The sequence below is a fragment of the Protopterus annectens genome, chromosome 3.part1 (assembly GCF_019279795.1).
Source record: "Protopterus annectens isolate FY-2018-M chromosome 3.part1, PAN1.0, whole genome shotgun sequence".
In the NCBI taxonomy this organism is placed as follows: Eukaryota; Metazoa; Chordata; order Ceratodontiformes; family Protopteridae; genus Protopterus; species Protopterus annectens.
In genome coordinates, this window is record NC_056732.1 from 1236750796 (window position 1) to 1236769181 (window position 18386).

Genomic DNA, 18386 nt, shown 5'->3' on the forward strand with positions numbered 1-18386 from the left:
TGGCTTTGCAAGTATTGTTTTACTGCTAACATTAGCACATGGTTAATATTTCCAGTACATGACATGTTCATACCTACACCTTCTCAGAAACAAAATCATTGGCCTCACCATTCGAGCAATGAAGTCTTTAATCAAGCAATGACATCTGAAAAACAATGTATTCAATTCATAAGAGAAACATGCTGAAATACTTAATTTAGCTAGAGATGGAAATACTAATTCTTTTTACTGAATATTTAAACTACTACTAGTTTATTTACTTATTGACATTTGATTACCGGCAAAGTCTGACTGGATAGGAGCCCATTTTCAGTGGAGGCCCGGGGAGAAAACCTCCAAAGTATTACAAAACATTTTAAATACAATCATTCTACAATATTCAAAAATAATACAAAAAAAAATCTACAGTTTAAATAATTATACAAAGTAGACATAAGCCCCCCAATTGCTTTAAAATCATTACAGTGGGTTTCAGCATTCACTGTATTTCATTTGCAATCATTTAAATTTTTCACAATTACAGGACAAGTAATTATTAGTTGCATACCTCCAAACGTCTGACAAATTCTCCTTCACTGTGACTATCTACAGCCATTTGAATAAGAAAATGAAAATGGTGCAGTGCTATTTAGTATCGGAGGTGTTGTTCCATGAAAATGTCTAAAAAGAATATGCAGACAGGCACCTTCCTTACCCAGTTTTGAAATAGAAATTCTGCTTTATGAAAGGATGTAGTTTTCAGAGTTACCATCTTGAAAGAGTTCATATTTACAAACCCATGCAGGTTAAACGGTCTACAAATGGTCTTAAGATTTGCCTATTCTGAAACAAAATTTTTTTTGATTTCTTTGAACTAGAGGTATTACTCCCTGTACTTCCTTCTTAAAATCCACATGGTGTAGGTATGTTACACTTAAGGAGGAAGTGTTGTGGAACAAGTAGCATATGTGGTATAGGAAAAAATGTTACCATACATTTTTTGCTGAACTGACTACGGCCACGGAAACCCACAAGTCTGCAGTAATATGTCCCCAGGAAGAAAGCTCTCTCTACAATTTGCTTCCTGGGGAAATTGGAAGAGGAGAAGTAGGTGGAAGGAAGTTGCAGGAATTCTGGTGTTGTTTGCTGGCTGAATATCTTTCATCTACCATGGAGCTTAGACGATTACTGTGCTGCTTTCTTTTAAGCTGCTTTTGTCAGCAAAAACATAATAGTTATTACTAATAGTAAAAGTCTCTTCCTGCTTACGAGCAAGGGTATTACCCCCATCTTAAAATGGAGATCTGGCTTTGTGTTTCTTCAGCCACGTCATCATCTTCTGGTTGACTAAAAAATTCACATCATAGAAACATTCAGTAATTTGCTTGAAACATCTTTATTACAACATAAGACAAGCTAATGTTTGCAGGACAACTCCTGACAGGGCAGATCTTGGATGCAGCATCAGCAGCATCAAAATGATATTTCAGTGTATGAACTCTTATCCTTTCTGTTCTAGCAACGGAATTTTCTGGTTTATTACTAAGATCACTACTACTGCCATTAAAAACAGAAGGACTTTGGAAGGATAATTTCTGTACAGCAGACTGGATAAGATAGTTTATCTGATCATTTGTGCAGTCAAGCCAATAAATTTTAAACACAGGTTTTAAGCATTTAAAAGAAGTCATAATATGGGGTCTTGACATTAGCTGAATGTCAGTGAAAGGGAGAAGAAAAAAAGTGGAAAAACCCTGAAAAAAAAAAAAAAAAAAAGAGGCCAAATCCCATCAGAAATTCATACCCAACACATGCTACAGTACTCACAGTGGGCCCAAGAGAAGACAGAGGCTACAGGGCCTATGGAAATGGAAACAAAGAATTAAAGTACTCATAATATACAAGAGCAGATTTTTAAGATGACTGATACCCTGTTAGATTATGTCAAAATCCAAACAGAAAAAAATCCCTGGTATCCCTCGAAGTCTCAGAAAACCCAGTAGGCAACCTACACTGGGTCAAAAACAAACCAAGCAGAAACTTCACACTGAGGAGGGTATGAAGATCACCCCTGTGTATTATGCACCTAGTTCACTAATAAAATTCATACTTTAAAATATGTACTACAAAATAATAATACAGTAGGTAGTTCACAGCTGAGTTAAAAGTGGAATACCCTTTATTGAAACACACAAAGAAGCGATCCTAGTTGAGTATAATGAAAAGCATTAAAGACATTCATTAATTTATATATCAAGTTATTTGGAGCAAGGGAGTGGTTACAGAGGGTGGTTCTGTTAAGTGCAATAAAGGCATTGAACTCATTCCTTTAACCAAGTCCCCCTTCCCTATTAACACCAGAGTGTAAACTGAGACTGTGCTATCTTAGAACTGAAACTTAAAGGCTAGAAACAAATTAAAATATATAAGAACAGCTTATTAAGGCTAACCTACTAATTCAAGAAACCGACTCACTAACAAATTACTGAAAGCTCGTATCTAATGGACATCCTTGGAGAAGCTCCTTCCTTTGTGTATAAAAAACCCAGAAACATCAGGAGTTGGTTTGAAGGTAGGCCCACACCACTGGATAAGTGTGGAGCCAACTGTGCCTTCTGTCAGCACATACAGGAGAGAGACATGTTTTTCTGCCCTTACTTAAAGAAACTGATTAAAACCAACGCAGCAGGTGGTTTACAGGGCAAGCTGCAATGACTGTGAAGCATTTTATGTGGAGAAAATGCTCAACAGACAAGGATTTCTGGCTATCTTTCTGAAACTAGAGCTAAATGCAAGAATAATGCATTGGCTCGGCACCTGCAGCTTCATAAGACACACTGCCTTTAAATTTCAAATTACTGATCATGTGGACCTTTTGGAAATGGAAGGAGACATCCCTAATCTTTTAGAAAAACATAACTACTGTGGCAGCTGAAACTGATCTCTTTTAGAAACCTGGGGCTCAATTATTATTGCTACATAAAAATGCATACTAGAACTAAGAAAACTACCCCACTGTTGACTATTAAAAGTCTGATATGGGACTGATTAATGCTAGCATTACATGCTAATATTATACATGCTATTGTCATAAACAAATATCAAATATTTTAAATATTTTACAGTGAAAATAACTGACATTGGTACTGTTTTCTGATACTTTTACTCATTTAAACTAAGTGCTTTCTTAGTTAGATGCCACACTTGAACAGATCCTCAGGGCCTTAATACTTTATTTCTAAAATTTTTTGCTATTTATTTATAACATTTTTTACTGTATTTCCTCCTTGGCAATTATAGCTATGGTTTTCAGCCTACTTAGCTGTTCACTTGTAGATTTATACATATGTTCATTTATATTATGATATATATTATGATATGATTTTACACACAAACATGATGAAGTATTTATTTGGTAAGAAAGTGATCTTTAAGTGTTTCAGTTTATACGTTACTAATATTTATTCTGATATATGTTTAGTGGTAGATATTTTTGTTAATTAGTCATTTGGTTAGTGAGTTGGTTTCTTGATTAATAAAGTTTGGATTATACCAATTTTCAGAAAATGAAGGAATGCATCTTTGAAATTTAAGCTACTGTAACCAGTATGCCTGAAAGCCTTTTTCCTGATTGGGCATAAAGACCTTTCTAGACCCAAAGCAGGCAGTGACAGAACTGGATAACTTTCTGCTGGGAAGAAGCCAAAACCACATGCAGAATAACCAAATGCAAATGGAGAGTGAAAGGAAGATCTCTATATTAGAGGATGAGAAAGACTACCCATCAAGCCATTCCCAGTATCTGGACTGGGAACTATAGGAGAAGAAGGAAACCTAGGATCCCACAAAGAGTGCTGTCCATAATACATACACAGTCAGGAATCCAGTGCTGCAACAGCTGGAAAAAAATACAAGAACAATTTTAAATGTATGGACTTACTGTTGGAATGTCCATTTTTGTAGGAAAGTAGTTTGCTTTAACTAAAAAGGAGTGGGGAAAAATAAATATAAAAAAGCCAGACTGTATGTAGAGTTAATGGAAGGAGGAGATGTGTTGGGGGGTGGAGGGTTTATTTCTTCTTAGTTTTCCCAGTATCATTGGATCTGCAATTGAATAAGTGAGTATGTCAGTCGCCCTGCTAGACAGGGGTCCGGAGAAGTAAATATTGTGGAAGAAATATCCAGGGAATTGTTATGGCTAGGCTTGCATAGGCCCTAGGGCCGATAGTCTAGTACCAACCTATGAACCTATGTAGCCAGCAGGAACCACTTCTAGGAGCTTTTAACTGGAAGTAAAGTGGTTTACTAAAAGTATAGTTATTCTTTTGCTAATGGCCGCCATGATGATTTGACTTGTAACTCCTTTTGAAAATGATGTGTTCAGAGGAGAGAGGGATAAAGCCGAATGACACAGATGTGAGGGAGTACTCAGAGTAAAATTTTAAAATGGTAGAATGCTGTTTAAAATTATTTGACTTCAAAACTGGAAGCCAAAGGTGGATTCAGAGGCAAACAAGTGGAAATGGTTGACAAATGAACTTCCAACAGATGAGCATGCCAAGCAAGAATTGAGCAACTCGCACAAAAATAAGAAACAACAATAGAAACCCCCCAGAGAAAAAGGAGGGGTGTCAAGCTTGAGACATTAAATAAAAAATCTCGTCCATTTAGTCATATATGATTTTCTTGTAGTGGGTTTTCTGGCCTACAAAAAACAAAAGCATGTCCTCAGAAAATCGGTGCCTAAAAGGCATCAAAACCCTATCACCCAAAAGTGTCAACTGAAGGGTCAACAAGTGAGGATAAATGAGAGATCCTTTTTTGTGCAAGAAGACCCATCTAATAAGGTAAAATGATGACTGCCCATGGGCAGATGAAATAGAAGGGGGAATCCATGCTGCCTGGGCAAAAAGGGAGTCACCAGCAAGATTTTGGGTGTGTCCCACATGATCCTGTGCAGGACCTTTGGTATAAGAGTAAGGGGGGGGATAAGCATAGACAGACATCTCCTTCCAAGAAAAAGACATGGCATCCACCTTCCAACCCAGGGGACTTGGCACTCTGGAAAAAGAACTGGGGAAGCTGTATGTTCAGAGGAGATGCTAAAAGGTCTACCCACTGATGTACAACTTCCAGAAAACTCCCTTTGAAGCATTTATTCATGAGGATTGGTCTTGGATATGCTCAAAGAGTCTGCCAACAGATTGTGTTCTGAAGGAATGCAGACCCCCTAAAGAACCAAGTAATGGTAGACAGCAAAATCCCAACCCTGAAGGGCCAGCCTGCAAAGACGGTGAGATTCTGTGCCCCCTTGCTTGTTGATGTACGACATGAAGTGGTATTGTCTGTAAAACCCTTCACAGGACATGGACCCAAAGGGAATGAAAAGCCTGAAGAGCTAGAAAATGAGCCTGCATCTTCTTGCAACTGATAGGTCTGCATTTGTTGATGGGACCAAAGACCCTGGACTTTGAGGTTGTTGGAGGAGGCTCCCCAACCATGATCGGAAGCATCTGTGTACAGCTCTTGTAGGGAGAGGAACCTGAACAGGCAGCTTTAGGTTTAGGGAAATCTGGTGAATCCACCAGTGGAGCTCGAGTTTTAGACAAGGCAAGAGAGGAACCAGATACACCAGAGGGTGGCAGTGCTGGAGACAGCTTTAGATATCACTGAAATTTCCTCATGTGGTGTTTGGAAAAGAAAACCATGGGAATGGTGGATGCCATGCACCCCACAGCTTGTAGAAGTTTCCTTGCAAGAAGGATTGGAAGAGGAAGAGGATATCGGAAATAATCAGTCAAAGAGAAGTCCTTAGGAGGCAGGAGGGAAGCCAAAACTGGAATGGTCTGAATCGTGCAAGTTAGAGACACTTGGTCCGGAGACAAAGTCAATATAGGACTTTTTCAGCGAGAGTATGAACACCATACTGTGAAGAAGCATAGGGAGGTGTAGATGCTGAAGGAGGAGCTGCTGAGAGGGAGCTTCAATCAAAAGACTGTCTTAATAAGGGAATATTTGAATTCCCCTGAAGTCTGCAGACAGTTAAAGCAGGGACCAGTCTTTTGGTAAAGGCCCTTGGAGCTCTAGAAAGACCAAAACGAAACACAGAGAACTGATTTGTGAGAGGTAGAAACAGAAAAACAAACATTTTCTGAAGAGAAGGTGAACAGTAATGTGGAGGTAAGCATCCTTCAAATCCAGGGATACCAGAAAGGCCTGAGAAAGCAACACAGGGAAGAGAGTCTGAAAAAACAATATTCTGAAAGAAACAGCAATGAGAAATGTGTTGAGAAAAGATCAGATTTTGCTGATCCCTGGGCTTTGTATTTGGTTCCTGTGTTCCTCCATTTTCTTGTGTGGCCAGAGGGAAGTTTCTTTACTCACCAGTAAGAGTGAGGAGTACTGAGCTGCCCGTTTGTCCTCAGAGGAGTGGTTAGAGACAGTAACTGGTAATTCATTGGCCATTTTGGGTAATTTCCTGTTTTTTCCAGCCCCCTGCTATAAAGCACGCTTTAGAGCGATTTAGCGCGGAGTTGCCACAGGAGCACACAAGAGCAGCGGCGGTTAATCAAGATTAAACTATTCGGGCTACCTAAAGTCCATTCTTCAAATTTTCCCTTAAAACAGCCTTCCTTGAACTGTACTGCTGATCTACCCAGCGTATTCTATATCTAAAAAGCTCAGCTCTACTTGATTCCTAAGTAGACTAGTCTCTATCTGTAAAGCCTAGCACTTGCTCCTAAAGTACTTTTTTACTTGATATAGCACTTTTATTATACATAGTACCCCACCAGCCAAAAACCCCTTTCGATCACCCACATCCCCCGGAGTCTTTTAAAGTCCTTGTCTATTCCTTCTAGCATGTCGAGGGATCAGTTGCTAGTGTCCTCTCCTGCTCAGCTGGTGAATCTGGGAATATTGAGGCAATGTTACAATTGTCTCATGTACACGGACAACCCTCTCCTTCTCCCACAAAACACAAATACATGCGAGAGATGCTACTATATAGCCAAACTGGAGGCTGAGCTCTCTCAACATAGGACTGGTAAGACCAGACAGAAGAAGGTAACCACACACACCACAAACCCAGTCTCACATAGTACTATCACAACTTCAAATTATACACATAAATACACAAAGACATATTCGGAGGCTCTGATCAAAAATCTACCAAAACAGCAGAGGCCACCAAAGCAGACACCCAAACAACTGCCACCTCAGGACACAAACACATGCAACACATAGACCACATAGTCAGTGTGCCAAACAGTCACAGCCCTTAAGGCCAAACACAATGCCAGACACACTCGTCATTGGTGACTCCATAGTCAGACACACTGACGTCCTGCTCACCAGACTGAACAAGGAAAAGGTCACAGTAAGCTGCCTGTCGGGTGCTAGAATCCACCACATAACGCAAGCACTCAGGTCTCTCAACAGCAGGTACAAGTACTACTCTGTCATTGTCCACGCTCTTGTGAACGACCTGAGACGTACCTCCTTGGACTACATGAAAAGAGACATAGAGGAGCTCTCTGATTATGTAGCCCAGGCAGGTATGACCCTGACCTTGAGCAGTATCCTACCTTCACCAAGAATGATGCCACAATACAGAGACAAGATGATCAGCTTTAATAATTGGCTTAAACTCTGGTGTCATTCAAAGGGGATCCAATGTCTGTCTGCCTGGGATGACATGCTGGGCAAGCCACGCTGCTTCGCAAGGGACGGCTTGCACCTGTCACCCCTGGGCTTCGGGATATTGGCAAAGGCTCTTGCCACCCCCATAGTGCCTTTTTTAGGCAAGGCTCAAATTCTAAACCTACCACCCTAGAACACAAAAAAGGAAAAAAACTAAGGGTAATGCTGCTCAATGCCAGAAGTCTCAACCTCAAGATGCACGCATTCGAGGCCCTTCTCAGTATGGAGAACATCGAAGTCTGTGCTGTGACTGAAACCTGGTTCAAGGCTCCCGAGAGCACCCTGGCACTATCAGGCTTTACCTCATATCATGCATTCCGGCCCCAAAATCCAGACAAAACCAAGAAAGGAGGGGGGTGTCTATATTAATCAAGAACACCCACACCTCAAGGTTGGTGGCAACGCACGATGCATCGGAGACCATCCAGGTGCAATTAACCATAGGCAAGACTGCTCTGCAATTTGTAGCATGTTACAGGCCACCCTCTCAATCTCAGGAACCTCACATAGCTTTCCTGAAAACACTGGAGGGGATAAATGTATCTCCAAACACCATCATACTAGGTGATTTCAACTACCCGAATATAGACTGGGATCACTATTCAAGCCCCAACACTCTAGCCCAAAGGTTCCTAGAGTTCATAAACTCAAATGCCATGGAACAACTAGTCACCATCCCCACAAGAGGAGATAACATACTAGATCTCATCATCACGAACATGGGGTCACAATGTTCAACACCGGAAGTATACCCCTCACTGGTGAGATCAGACCATAAACTAATCTCACTGGAAGTCCACGTCCCGCCCCCACCTGAGATAAAAAAGACCACAGTGAAGAACTTCTCAAAAGCCGACTTCACACTTCTAAAGGCTAGTGTGGTCTCTTTTAAGGCCCCCGAGACTGCGGAAACCATTACTCAAGCCGCTGAATCACTTACAAATGCCTTCTACCAGCACCTACAGGACTGCATGGATCAGGCAATCCCAAGCAAAACAAAGACTCTTTGTACCAAAGGCAAGCGTCCAGTCTGGTGGATGCCAGTCATAAACAAGCTCTAGAACAAAAGGAGGAAGCTACTACAAGATAGAGCAAAATCCTTAAAAGGGAAAACACCCTTGATCATTATAAGTAAAAAACTAAGAGCTCTCATAAAATCATCCAAGGCAAATTTTGAGAGAAAAGTCACTAAGGACTCAAAGGACAATCATAAGGCCTTATTTAGCTATGTTAGAAACCTGGGAGGAAACTCCCAGATATGCTCAGAATTAGTTCAAAATGATGTAAAAATTACTGAACCTACAGACATTGCCAACATACTGGCTGACAGGTTCAGTGCAAACTCCCCCCCAAAAGGTGAGATATCTATACCAGAGAATTATAGCCCCCAAAACATCTCTAACGCTCAGGTGAGAACTGCTCTCTCCAAGGCAAAAAACACAGCATCCATGGGACCAGATGGTGTCCCCGGATGTGTGCTCCACGAACTCAATGAGGAATTAAACCCACAGTTAGGGCAGCTGTTTAATCTTAGCCTCACCTCAGGATACGTGCCTAAGGAGTGGCGTATGGCAACTGTGGTCCCACTTCACAAAGGCGGTGCCTCCACCGACCCGGGAAATTACCGTCCCATCAGCTTGACAAGCTTGATCTGCAAAGCTATGGAGAGGATCATAATGGAACTCATAAATAAAGACATAGGAGACTTGCAGACTTTGGATCCGACCCAGTTTGGCTTTGTCAAGGGCAGATCATGCCTTTTAAACCTGGCTGACTTTTTCGAAACAGTCACCAAGGCCATTGATGAGGGAAAGGCAGTCCACACAGCCTACCTCGACCTGGCAGAGGCTTTCGACACAATACCCCACTCAGGTATCATTGAAAAGCTCATCAGCTTAAATGTAAACCCATACGTCACAAGATGGGTTGCAAACTGGCTAAGTGACAGAACCCACAGGGTCAGAGTTGCTGGCGCCATGTCAGACTCAAAGCCTGTCACAAGTGGTGTCCCACAGGGCTCAGTCCTGGGCCCTCTCCTGTTCGGCATCTACTTTTCAGAAGTACAAGCAAACACAGGAGGATTATGGCTGACAAAATTTGCAGATGACTGCAAACTGGGCGCCATAGTTGAGAACACATCTGACACAGATATCCTTCAGAAGGGTCTTATAGAAACGGATAACTGGAGCCAGAGCCATGGCCTAAAGTTAAACGCCAAAAAATGCATAGTCATATCCTTCGGGAAAAACAAGGTTACCCCTATCTACCATATAGGCGGCAACCCACTAAGCACAGAAGAGGTTATCAGGGATCTGGGTACCCAGGTTGATAGTAACCTTTCATTTGACACTCACGTTGCCAAAGTAGTTAGGAAGACCTTCTACATTGCCCACCTGATCATGAAGGGATTCACATCTAGATCAAGGGAAGTCATCGTCCCCCTGTACTCATCACTCATCAGACCGATGATTGAGTACAATGCCCCATTCGGAATGTATCTGACACGTCACCTGCAGCAACTGGAAAGGCCCCAAAAGTTCCTCACCAAAAGGATAAAGGGTCTCAAAAATATGTCCTATGATGCCCGACTGAAGGAACTTCAGCTCTATTCAGTCGCTTACCATCTGCTCAGAGGTGACCTGTGCCTGACATACAAGGCCATGTCCTACCCAGAATTGATGAACATGCTTCACCTCAAAAAATCTAGATCCCTCAGAACTACATGGGCGGGAGACTTAAACCTTGACACAGTTATTAATAGGACGTGCTGGAGGGACAGATTCATCCACCCAGAGACTCCCTATGCTGTGGAACAAAATCCCGGTACATGTGAGGCAGAGCACCTCGCTGGCTTTGTTCAAGAGAAATCTTGACCAATGGATGGGAGATCGCAGATATACCCCAGGGATTATCTCAGTGTCACTGCTTGACAGAGGCACAGCAAAATAATGGGCATAGTATCCTCCAAACTAAAGGGGTGGCGAAAGCCACAAAACTCTGGGCTAGGCTTATAAATGCCCTTGGGCAGATAGCCTAGTATGAACCTATGAACCTAAGACAGGTCTAATAACCCTTCACATTCCCTCCTTCCTTGGAACCAGAAACATCCTGAAACAGAAAGCTGTTCCAAGCAGACACAGTGGAACAGGTTGGATGGTTGTAACAAGTTGGAGAAGGCTGATGATGGCCTGAGAATGGAGGAAGGGACTGCCAAACCATAAAATAACAGTTTTGGATAATGGAAAGTACCCAGACATCTGTGGTTATCTGCTGCCAAACAGAAAAAAAAAAAAAAAAAAAGAGTCAACCTGAGGAACACTGGAATCTGGCTGAGGTGCAGAAGCAGCTGAACATCAAATAGAAGCAAATTTGTCACAAAAAGAAGGCTTTTGACTCTTGGCACACTGAGACGGCTTGTCTGGAAAAACTCTCCTAGAAGCCCTCTTGCCCCTAGAAGGCTGTTTAGACTGCCTACAAGCAAAAGAAGGCTTAGTAGTCTATTTTTCTGAAACTTAGGAACAGGAGAAACAAAGACTTGTTTCAAGTCCTACATTACATTACCCTTATCCTGAACAGTCTTAAGTAATTCAGCCACAGAAGCATCAAAGAGATTCTGGTTGTCTAAGGGAGAATCCAATAATCTGATCTTGATGTCTTCAGATAGAGCTTAGAGACTTAACCAAGAATACCTCCTCATAACAGGTCCATATGTAGCATCACAGCTACATTTAATAGAATGATAAGCCTGCTGAAAAGCAGAGATCAAAAGGGAAATGGCAGAATTCTTACCCTCCGAGTCAAGTAAATCAGCCAGAATGCCCCCAAGTTGGGTGAGAACAGCCAGGGCATACCTAATCAGATGGGTCTGGTAATTAATAGCCCTGACGGCTAAAGTAGCACAGGTATATGTTTTTTTTTTTTTTGTTTTGTTTTTTATACCATACCTATTCACAGCACGGCTGTTCTTACCAGAAGGTAAAGGCGTAGAAGAAGGCAGCAACTTGGATGGTTTATTAGTGGCTACAGAAATAACAGCAGGATCAGAGAAAGGGCTTTTATATAAAAACGTAAGAGCCATAAGAGCATTGATAAGCCCCCAAGTAAAATCCTGCTGTTCTTTATGTGGATCCTTAGCCACAAGGGCCACATGCTTAGCTTCTTTTTTAAGGAACATTAGCTTTGACAAATCCAGGAGATAAGATTCCTGTCTAGATTCAATGAGGGTACCAGGCACCTCTTCCCTAACAAGTAATTGGGGAATCTCCTTAACGGCCGTCAAAAATAATCAGCTGTGGTTCCCCCTCCACATCTGTACCTCGTAGGCACAGCCTCAGCAGATATATGGGTAGACAGTTCCGTGATAAACTTCAATTGGGTTGGGGCAGATGGAGCAGACCGCTGCATCATACGGTCCTCGGATTCTTCCTCTAGCCTGCCTGACACATCCAGTAGAGGCTGGAGAGCAGCAGGGTCAGGTCACCCCTTTTTGGCTTTCTTTTAACGTGGCAGCTGACCATTAAAGCAGGAGGATTCGACCATTGTACCCCAAGACAAAAGCTTCAATCACTAGTACTCCAAATAAATGGAAACAGACAAACAAACGGGGACAATTTCAGAGTCAAATGCTTCACAAAACTCACACTGCATACAGTCTTGTGTAACACCCAAACAAAGAGGCACTGTTTGTCTCTTTACAAGGAATCTTCCTCCCAAACTCACATTTTCCCTTCAGGGATGACAAGTAAATTATGGTAACAGACAGACCCCCAATGGAGCACTTCTCTGTAGAAGGTTCAGTAGTGGGACCAGCTAGGTGAATGGCTTGCAGACTGAATTCTGACATAGCATTCAGACTGGCAGCAAAGATTCTGAGGATAAAGTGCATGTATGTCGAATATGTGACTTAAACCTTCCATGCAGGCCTTATCTCTGATGCCTCGGTATGCTTGTCGGATGTTTGGCTATCCTCAGCAGGATATCGCAGGAGTAAGGAATACTGCAACGGTGACAAGTAAGGACATGTTAATGTTTACTGAAAACATGCAAGCTGCTTTTCACATCTGGGAGGGGAACAGAGATAAGAAAAATCAGCAATCAGTGAAAGGAGCAGCACAGGCTACATTATGCCCTTCAGCACAGGTAACCATAATTTTTTGTCTGGGTAATGCTTACTAGTGTAAATGTCAATTTGGGGCAACTGTTTCTACCTGGAGGGGTAAATATCTATTGCTAAAAATGTACATCATTTTTTGTGTTTGTTCTAAGTTAAATCGGGATGGTGGGTTCTGAAAATATATTTAGCATTTTGTTTTAGTGTTTTCATTGAAGCAAACAGTCTCAAAAATCAAGTAAAATTGGAGGTGAGGACCTTGGAGGTTTCATTGCTGGGATTGTGTTACGTATATAGTCTCAAAAATGTGACACAGGTCCAAATGGAGATGGGAGAACCAGCTACATAAAACCTCAGCCTGCCAAACATTTTTTTCATGCATCTAAGCCAAACGTTGGAATTGCACATTCAAAAGAACAGTCATGTACAATAGGTGGAAGTAATAGCTTTCTATCATAATGGCTACTCTGTCTATATCATTATGGAATGTAAACAGCCTTACAAGTATAAACAAAATACAATTCAATATGCTACCCTTTGCTTTAAGAAATGTAGGGTGCAAACAGCAATTTTGCAGCAAACACATATGGATAGAAAACAGCATGTGAATTTGACAACGAAAGAATTTTAGGATGGACATTCAGCAGACTATCGTGGATAAGGGAAAGGAGTGTAGCAATACTGATTGCTTGAGGGGTTATAATACTAATAGAAAAAGAAAAACGACAACAATGGTCGATTTGTGGTTGTAAGGGGTTAGGATTACACTGGCATGTAATTATACTCCACAAAAAACTACTAGAGAGCTTTAGAAAATTTCAGAAGAAATAATCTGCTTTCAGCAGGAATTATTATTTATGGATAGGGAATGGAACTTGATTTACAACAATGGTGAGGATGTATCGAGGGGATCTAGAAAGGAAAACAGAACAAAAGAGGGCATATTTTTAAAGAAATATACGAGCACATTTGGTATGGAAGATGTGAATTTAGTAGTAAAAGCTAGGACAGACTATTATTCGGCAATGTACAATAACAAAGCTTGACTATACAAAAATTATATTTCACAGGAGATTGTCTATTTAATTGAAAGCTTTATCACATATTCAGTAACCATCTCAGATTATGCACTAATAAAAATGCAGGTCGATGAAGTAAAAATGAGACATTGGAGTTTTTCTATCTGGCTTAAGAGGGATTTAAGGAATGGGTATCGAAAATTATTTGAGATTTATTAGGGAATACAGGACATTTCTTCAAATGTGATAGCTACTGAATGTGATTAAATGAAAATAGAGTTAAAAAAATGGTAGAAATAAAAGAGAAAGAAGTGATAGGATTTATTTAGTGGGGCTGACAAATGGTAAAGTATAGCAGAAAAAGTGGAATCTTACAGAACAGAGTAGAGCAACTGCAGAGTGCTAAGGAGAAAATAAGGGAGCATTTGGATAATATGCAACAGTTTAGAAAGGTTACTGCAGAGCAACTATTGTTGATGACTCAAAGGCACAATTTCAGCACAATGACTTAGGCGCAGAAAGTAGAAAGGGCCGTCTTCAAACTAAGGCAGCCTAGGACAAGAAAAATAATCAGATATCCCATAGAGGTATTAAGAGATACTTCGGAAATTTAATGAAAATTTGTATAAATCAACTAAAGTTGAAACCAATAAAAGGCACAAATGGAAATACTTATGAAACTTAATTATGCCAAAGTTAAGAGAAACAGGAAGCTGAAAAACAGATAGACAAGACAAAAATGCAATAATATAAATCAACATGGAGGTCTCTAAGAACAGACAATGCCTCAGTGGAAGTCTGTAAGCTAATTGTACTTGTACCCCCCCATTTTGTTTAATTATTAGTTATGTACTTACCACAACTTGGTATACGTGAGGTCCTCTTTCATTCTCCCTCAAGTATGGGTTACGGATCCAACCTCAGGTCCTACTTGGCCGTATTTCTTCAGACTAGGATCCAAGTCTCAAGCTCCTCCCACTACTCACAATGCCCAGCCCTCCAACCAACCTCTTCAGATAGAGTTTGTTGCCCACAGATAATAGAGAACAGAAAAAGAGAAAGAAATTTAAATATATCCCCAGAACCCGAGGCTTAAAACCAGAAACAAATCCTAAAGATAGTTCTCTCCAGGTCTTCTAGAGCATCAGAAGGGGGTTGGCAGGATGGGAAGGCGAGGAGGAATGAAAGAAGACAACACAGACACCAAGTTATGGGAATTACATAACTAATAAATTTCATGTTGTCTCATGTTGTCTCTCTCATTCTTCCTCATGTATGGGTAGAGTACCCAGCTATGCAACTCTTGGGTAGCCTCTAGAAAGACATGGCAGTGCACTGCCAAACTGAATGAAGCCCTGCTCCATGTAAAAAGGTCCAATTTATAATGTCATGCAAATGTGTGAGCCTTAAACCACGTGGCTGCTGCACAGATATCATCTAAAGAGGTCCTGGAGGAGAAGTCAGATGAAGTGGACATAGACCTAGTGGAGTGGGCCTTAGGAGGGCAAGGTAGCTGTAATCCATTCTTATTATAAATCAATCATCTGTGATCCACTTAGCGAGAGTAACCTTTAAAACCACCTGACCTAGAGGCCAGGAGTGAAGGACACAAATAACTAATCTGATTTTTGAAAGGACTTTGTCCTGTGCAGATAAAAATGTAACTGCCTGTGAACATCTAGCGAATGCAACAATTGTTCTCCCACATTAGAGAAATTTGGAAAGAAGATCGTTAGTTGAATAGTCTGGTTAAGATCTGCTTCTGTAGCTACCTTGGGCATAAAAGAAGAGTTTGCATGAGGGGACACACTATCCTTGTGGAAAATAACGCAAGGCTGCTTAGAAGATAAGGCTTGAACGTCCGATATTCTCTTTGCTGAGGTGATGGCAACAAGAAGAACTGTCTTCCATGAAAGAAACTTCAGGTCGCGATCACCTGGTGACTCAAAAGGTTTTTGAGTTAAGCTCTGCAAAACCACAGTGAGAGCCCATGGTGGAGAAGGATCCTTTACCAGAGGTCTGAGGAGAAAGTTCCCTATCAAGAAGGCCCTGCACAGATTGGAAGCTGATGGGTAATTGTGAACTGCCGGAATGAAAATTAGAGATAGCCACCAGCTGAAGTTTGATGGAAGAGAGACTGGCCCCTTTGAGAAGAGATGCAAGGAACTTGCAGAACATTCGAAAACAGTGCCAAAAATGGGACAATATTCTCTTTATAAGTGTTGCATCATCAAAAGTTGTCTTCCGGCTTTTCCCGGTTAGGGGTCGCCACAGCGGAATTCCGGTCCGCTAATGATTGGCAGTAGATTTTCAAGAACGCTGTGGTGCCAGCTCGACGTTCAACTTTCAACGAAGGCACGCCCATTTATGCATGTCTTTCGAATGCCCACCCAACCGCGGGAAGGACATGCAGACTCCACACAGAAGGCACTCCCTGCACTCTAGCCAAGAATCGAATGGGAGAACCTCTTGCTGTAAGGCAACAATGCTACCGCTGCACCACCGCAGAAGTTTGTATCATCAAAAGTAAAAAAAATATATATATGTATATATATATATATATATATATATATATATATATATATATATATATATATATATATATATATATATATATATATATATACACACACACACATATACATATATATATTTGGAAGTAATGTCATGGTACAGTCATGACACTGTCTGCAATTCTTCTAGCATATTACATTCTTCCTTTACAATATAACAGAAAAACTTCACCTAGAGAACGGAATCAGAAATGAAACAAGTAGTATTTCTTGATCTGCTTACTTCTTTGATTTTATGAAAGCTGTTTTATATGTGTATTTACTCCACTGAAATCCTGACTGCAAAACGATTCTACTAAACCTTTCAAATAAAACAGGTTCAAATTCATGTTAATATCTTCTTATATCAAGGCAAAAATACTAACCAAAACAAATTAACACAAAGCTACAACAAACAGTATCACTGCAATTAAAGCAAAATGAGCAATACCTCTTGAATCTGACTAGTAATTAAATTATATGCCTTATATCCTAACATTACTGCAAGTTTGAAAGCAAAATGTTCACCTTTTTGATTTAAAAACCAAAGAACATTTTATACAATTCATTTTTCAATCAAAAGAGTAAGCAACTTTTTCCATCAAACATCCCGCAAATCACGTTTTTTTCTGAATTCATCACAAAGTTCAAAAATGTTTAACTTGCATGATGACAAAATAATACCTAAAATCCAATATTCATAAGCGTACCAGGATTTCTGCTGTATTAAAGATGTTGCAAAACATAGAATTAGTATGACGTCATTACCTGTGTGCTGTTTGGCTTCTTCAACAAGGTCTGGCAGTTTAACTTCAGGCCAAGGGGGTCTAGACAAGGATGTTTCTGGTGTGTAATCATGACTGCAAAATTTGACAAAAAATGGTTAATGTGAACACATGCCCACAGAACATTGCAGCCATTATAAACACTATACAACTATAACAATGTATAGTTGTAATATTTAAAAAAGGAAGAGCACTATAAAAGTGCTGTGCTTTCTTAAATGCAGAGAGTAAAAGATCACACTCTGTTTCATTCATGATGTGTTGGATCCTGCTAAACTGCAGCCTCCACATCTCGACACACACACACACACACACACACACACACACACACACACACACACACACACACACACACACACACACACTATATGGGTTACCTTCCTTTCATTAAATGCTTAGTTCAAAGAAAAGAAGTAGTGTGAATGTTCAAGACTTGGATGAGTGGTGTGAATGTTAGAATATGGATAATGGGCTGTGGAGGTGAGAATGAGTTAAGGGTCAGAGTGTGTGCGTAAGTATTAGCAGGTAAGGGTTAGGGTAAGGTTTTGGTAGGGAGATACATCACAACAATTTATATGAGTGAGTGTTTGAAGTTTAGAATTAGAGTTACAGTTAAGGTAGGGGTTAGACATGGTATTGAGTAGGCGTTACTGTGCATCAAACATGTCTTGTGTTTTACAGGAATTTTTTATTTATTTATTTTTTAGATATTGAAGCTGTTAAGTAAATTATATGCTAAGGGGGTTAAGGGTGGGGGCAGCATTTGGGTTAGCTTACCTTAGTAAAGTGGAGAGGATGGTGTCAGGAATTCTTGTCATTGTACACGTAGACCAATTATAAACTGCAGCAGCGACTCCCAAGAAAGAGAGACACCACAGTAACAAAAATTCTACCCCACCAGGAACTTGATATCAACATCATCACTATTCTATATACCCTGACAAACCTACAATCAATATTTTTACATTCGCACAAACTAGCGTTCAATCATTTGGGCATCATTCGCACCTGGTCGACCTTATGTGTGTTCAGTCGCATAGGAGGAGCTGACCTTCCCCATATTCTATTTATCCATGGAGTTTCTGTATTTTTTTTTTTTTTATCTCAGATTATTGTTTCTCATCCATTTCAGTGGGAGTTGTAACTACATAATCCACTGAATATTCTGTATGTGCAAGTTTCATGGGTGTTTTTTGCTACAGTTTTAAGGTAAGGTGCAATTTTTTTAAATGTCTTAGGA

General features: G+C 40.6%; 1 protein-coding gene across 1 annotated transcript in view; it reads right to left on the reverse strand.

Moving 5' to 3' along the window:
• Positions 1–18386, reverse strand: part of LOC122798398 (39S ribosomal protein L21, mitochondrial-like) — a 131747-nt gene that overhangs the window by 72923 nt on the left and 40438 nt on the right. The window contains exon 3 of the mRNA XM_044067303.1: positions 17130–17221. Within this exon, the coding sequence (XP_043923238.1) occupies positions 17130–17221 (92 nt within the window). The remainder of the gene's footprint in view (positions 1–17129; positions 17222–18386) is intronic.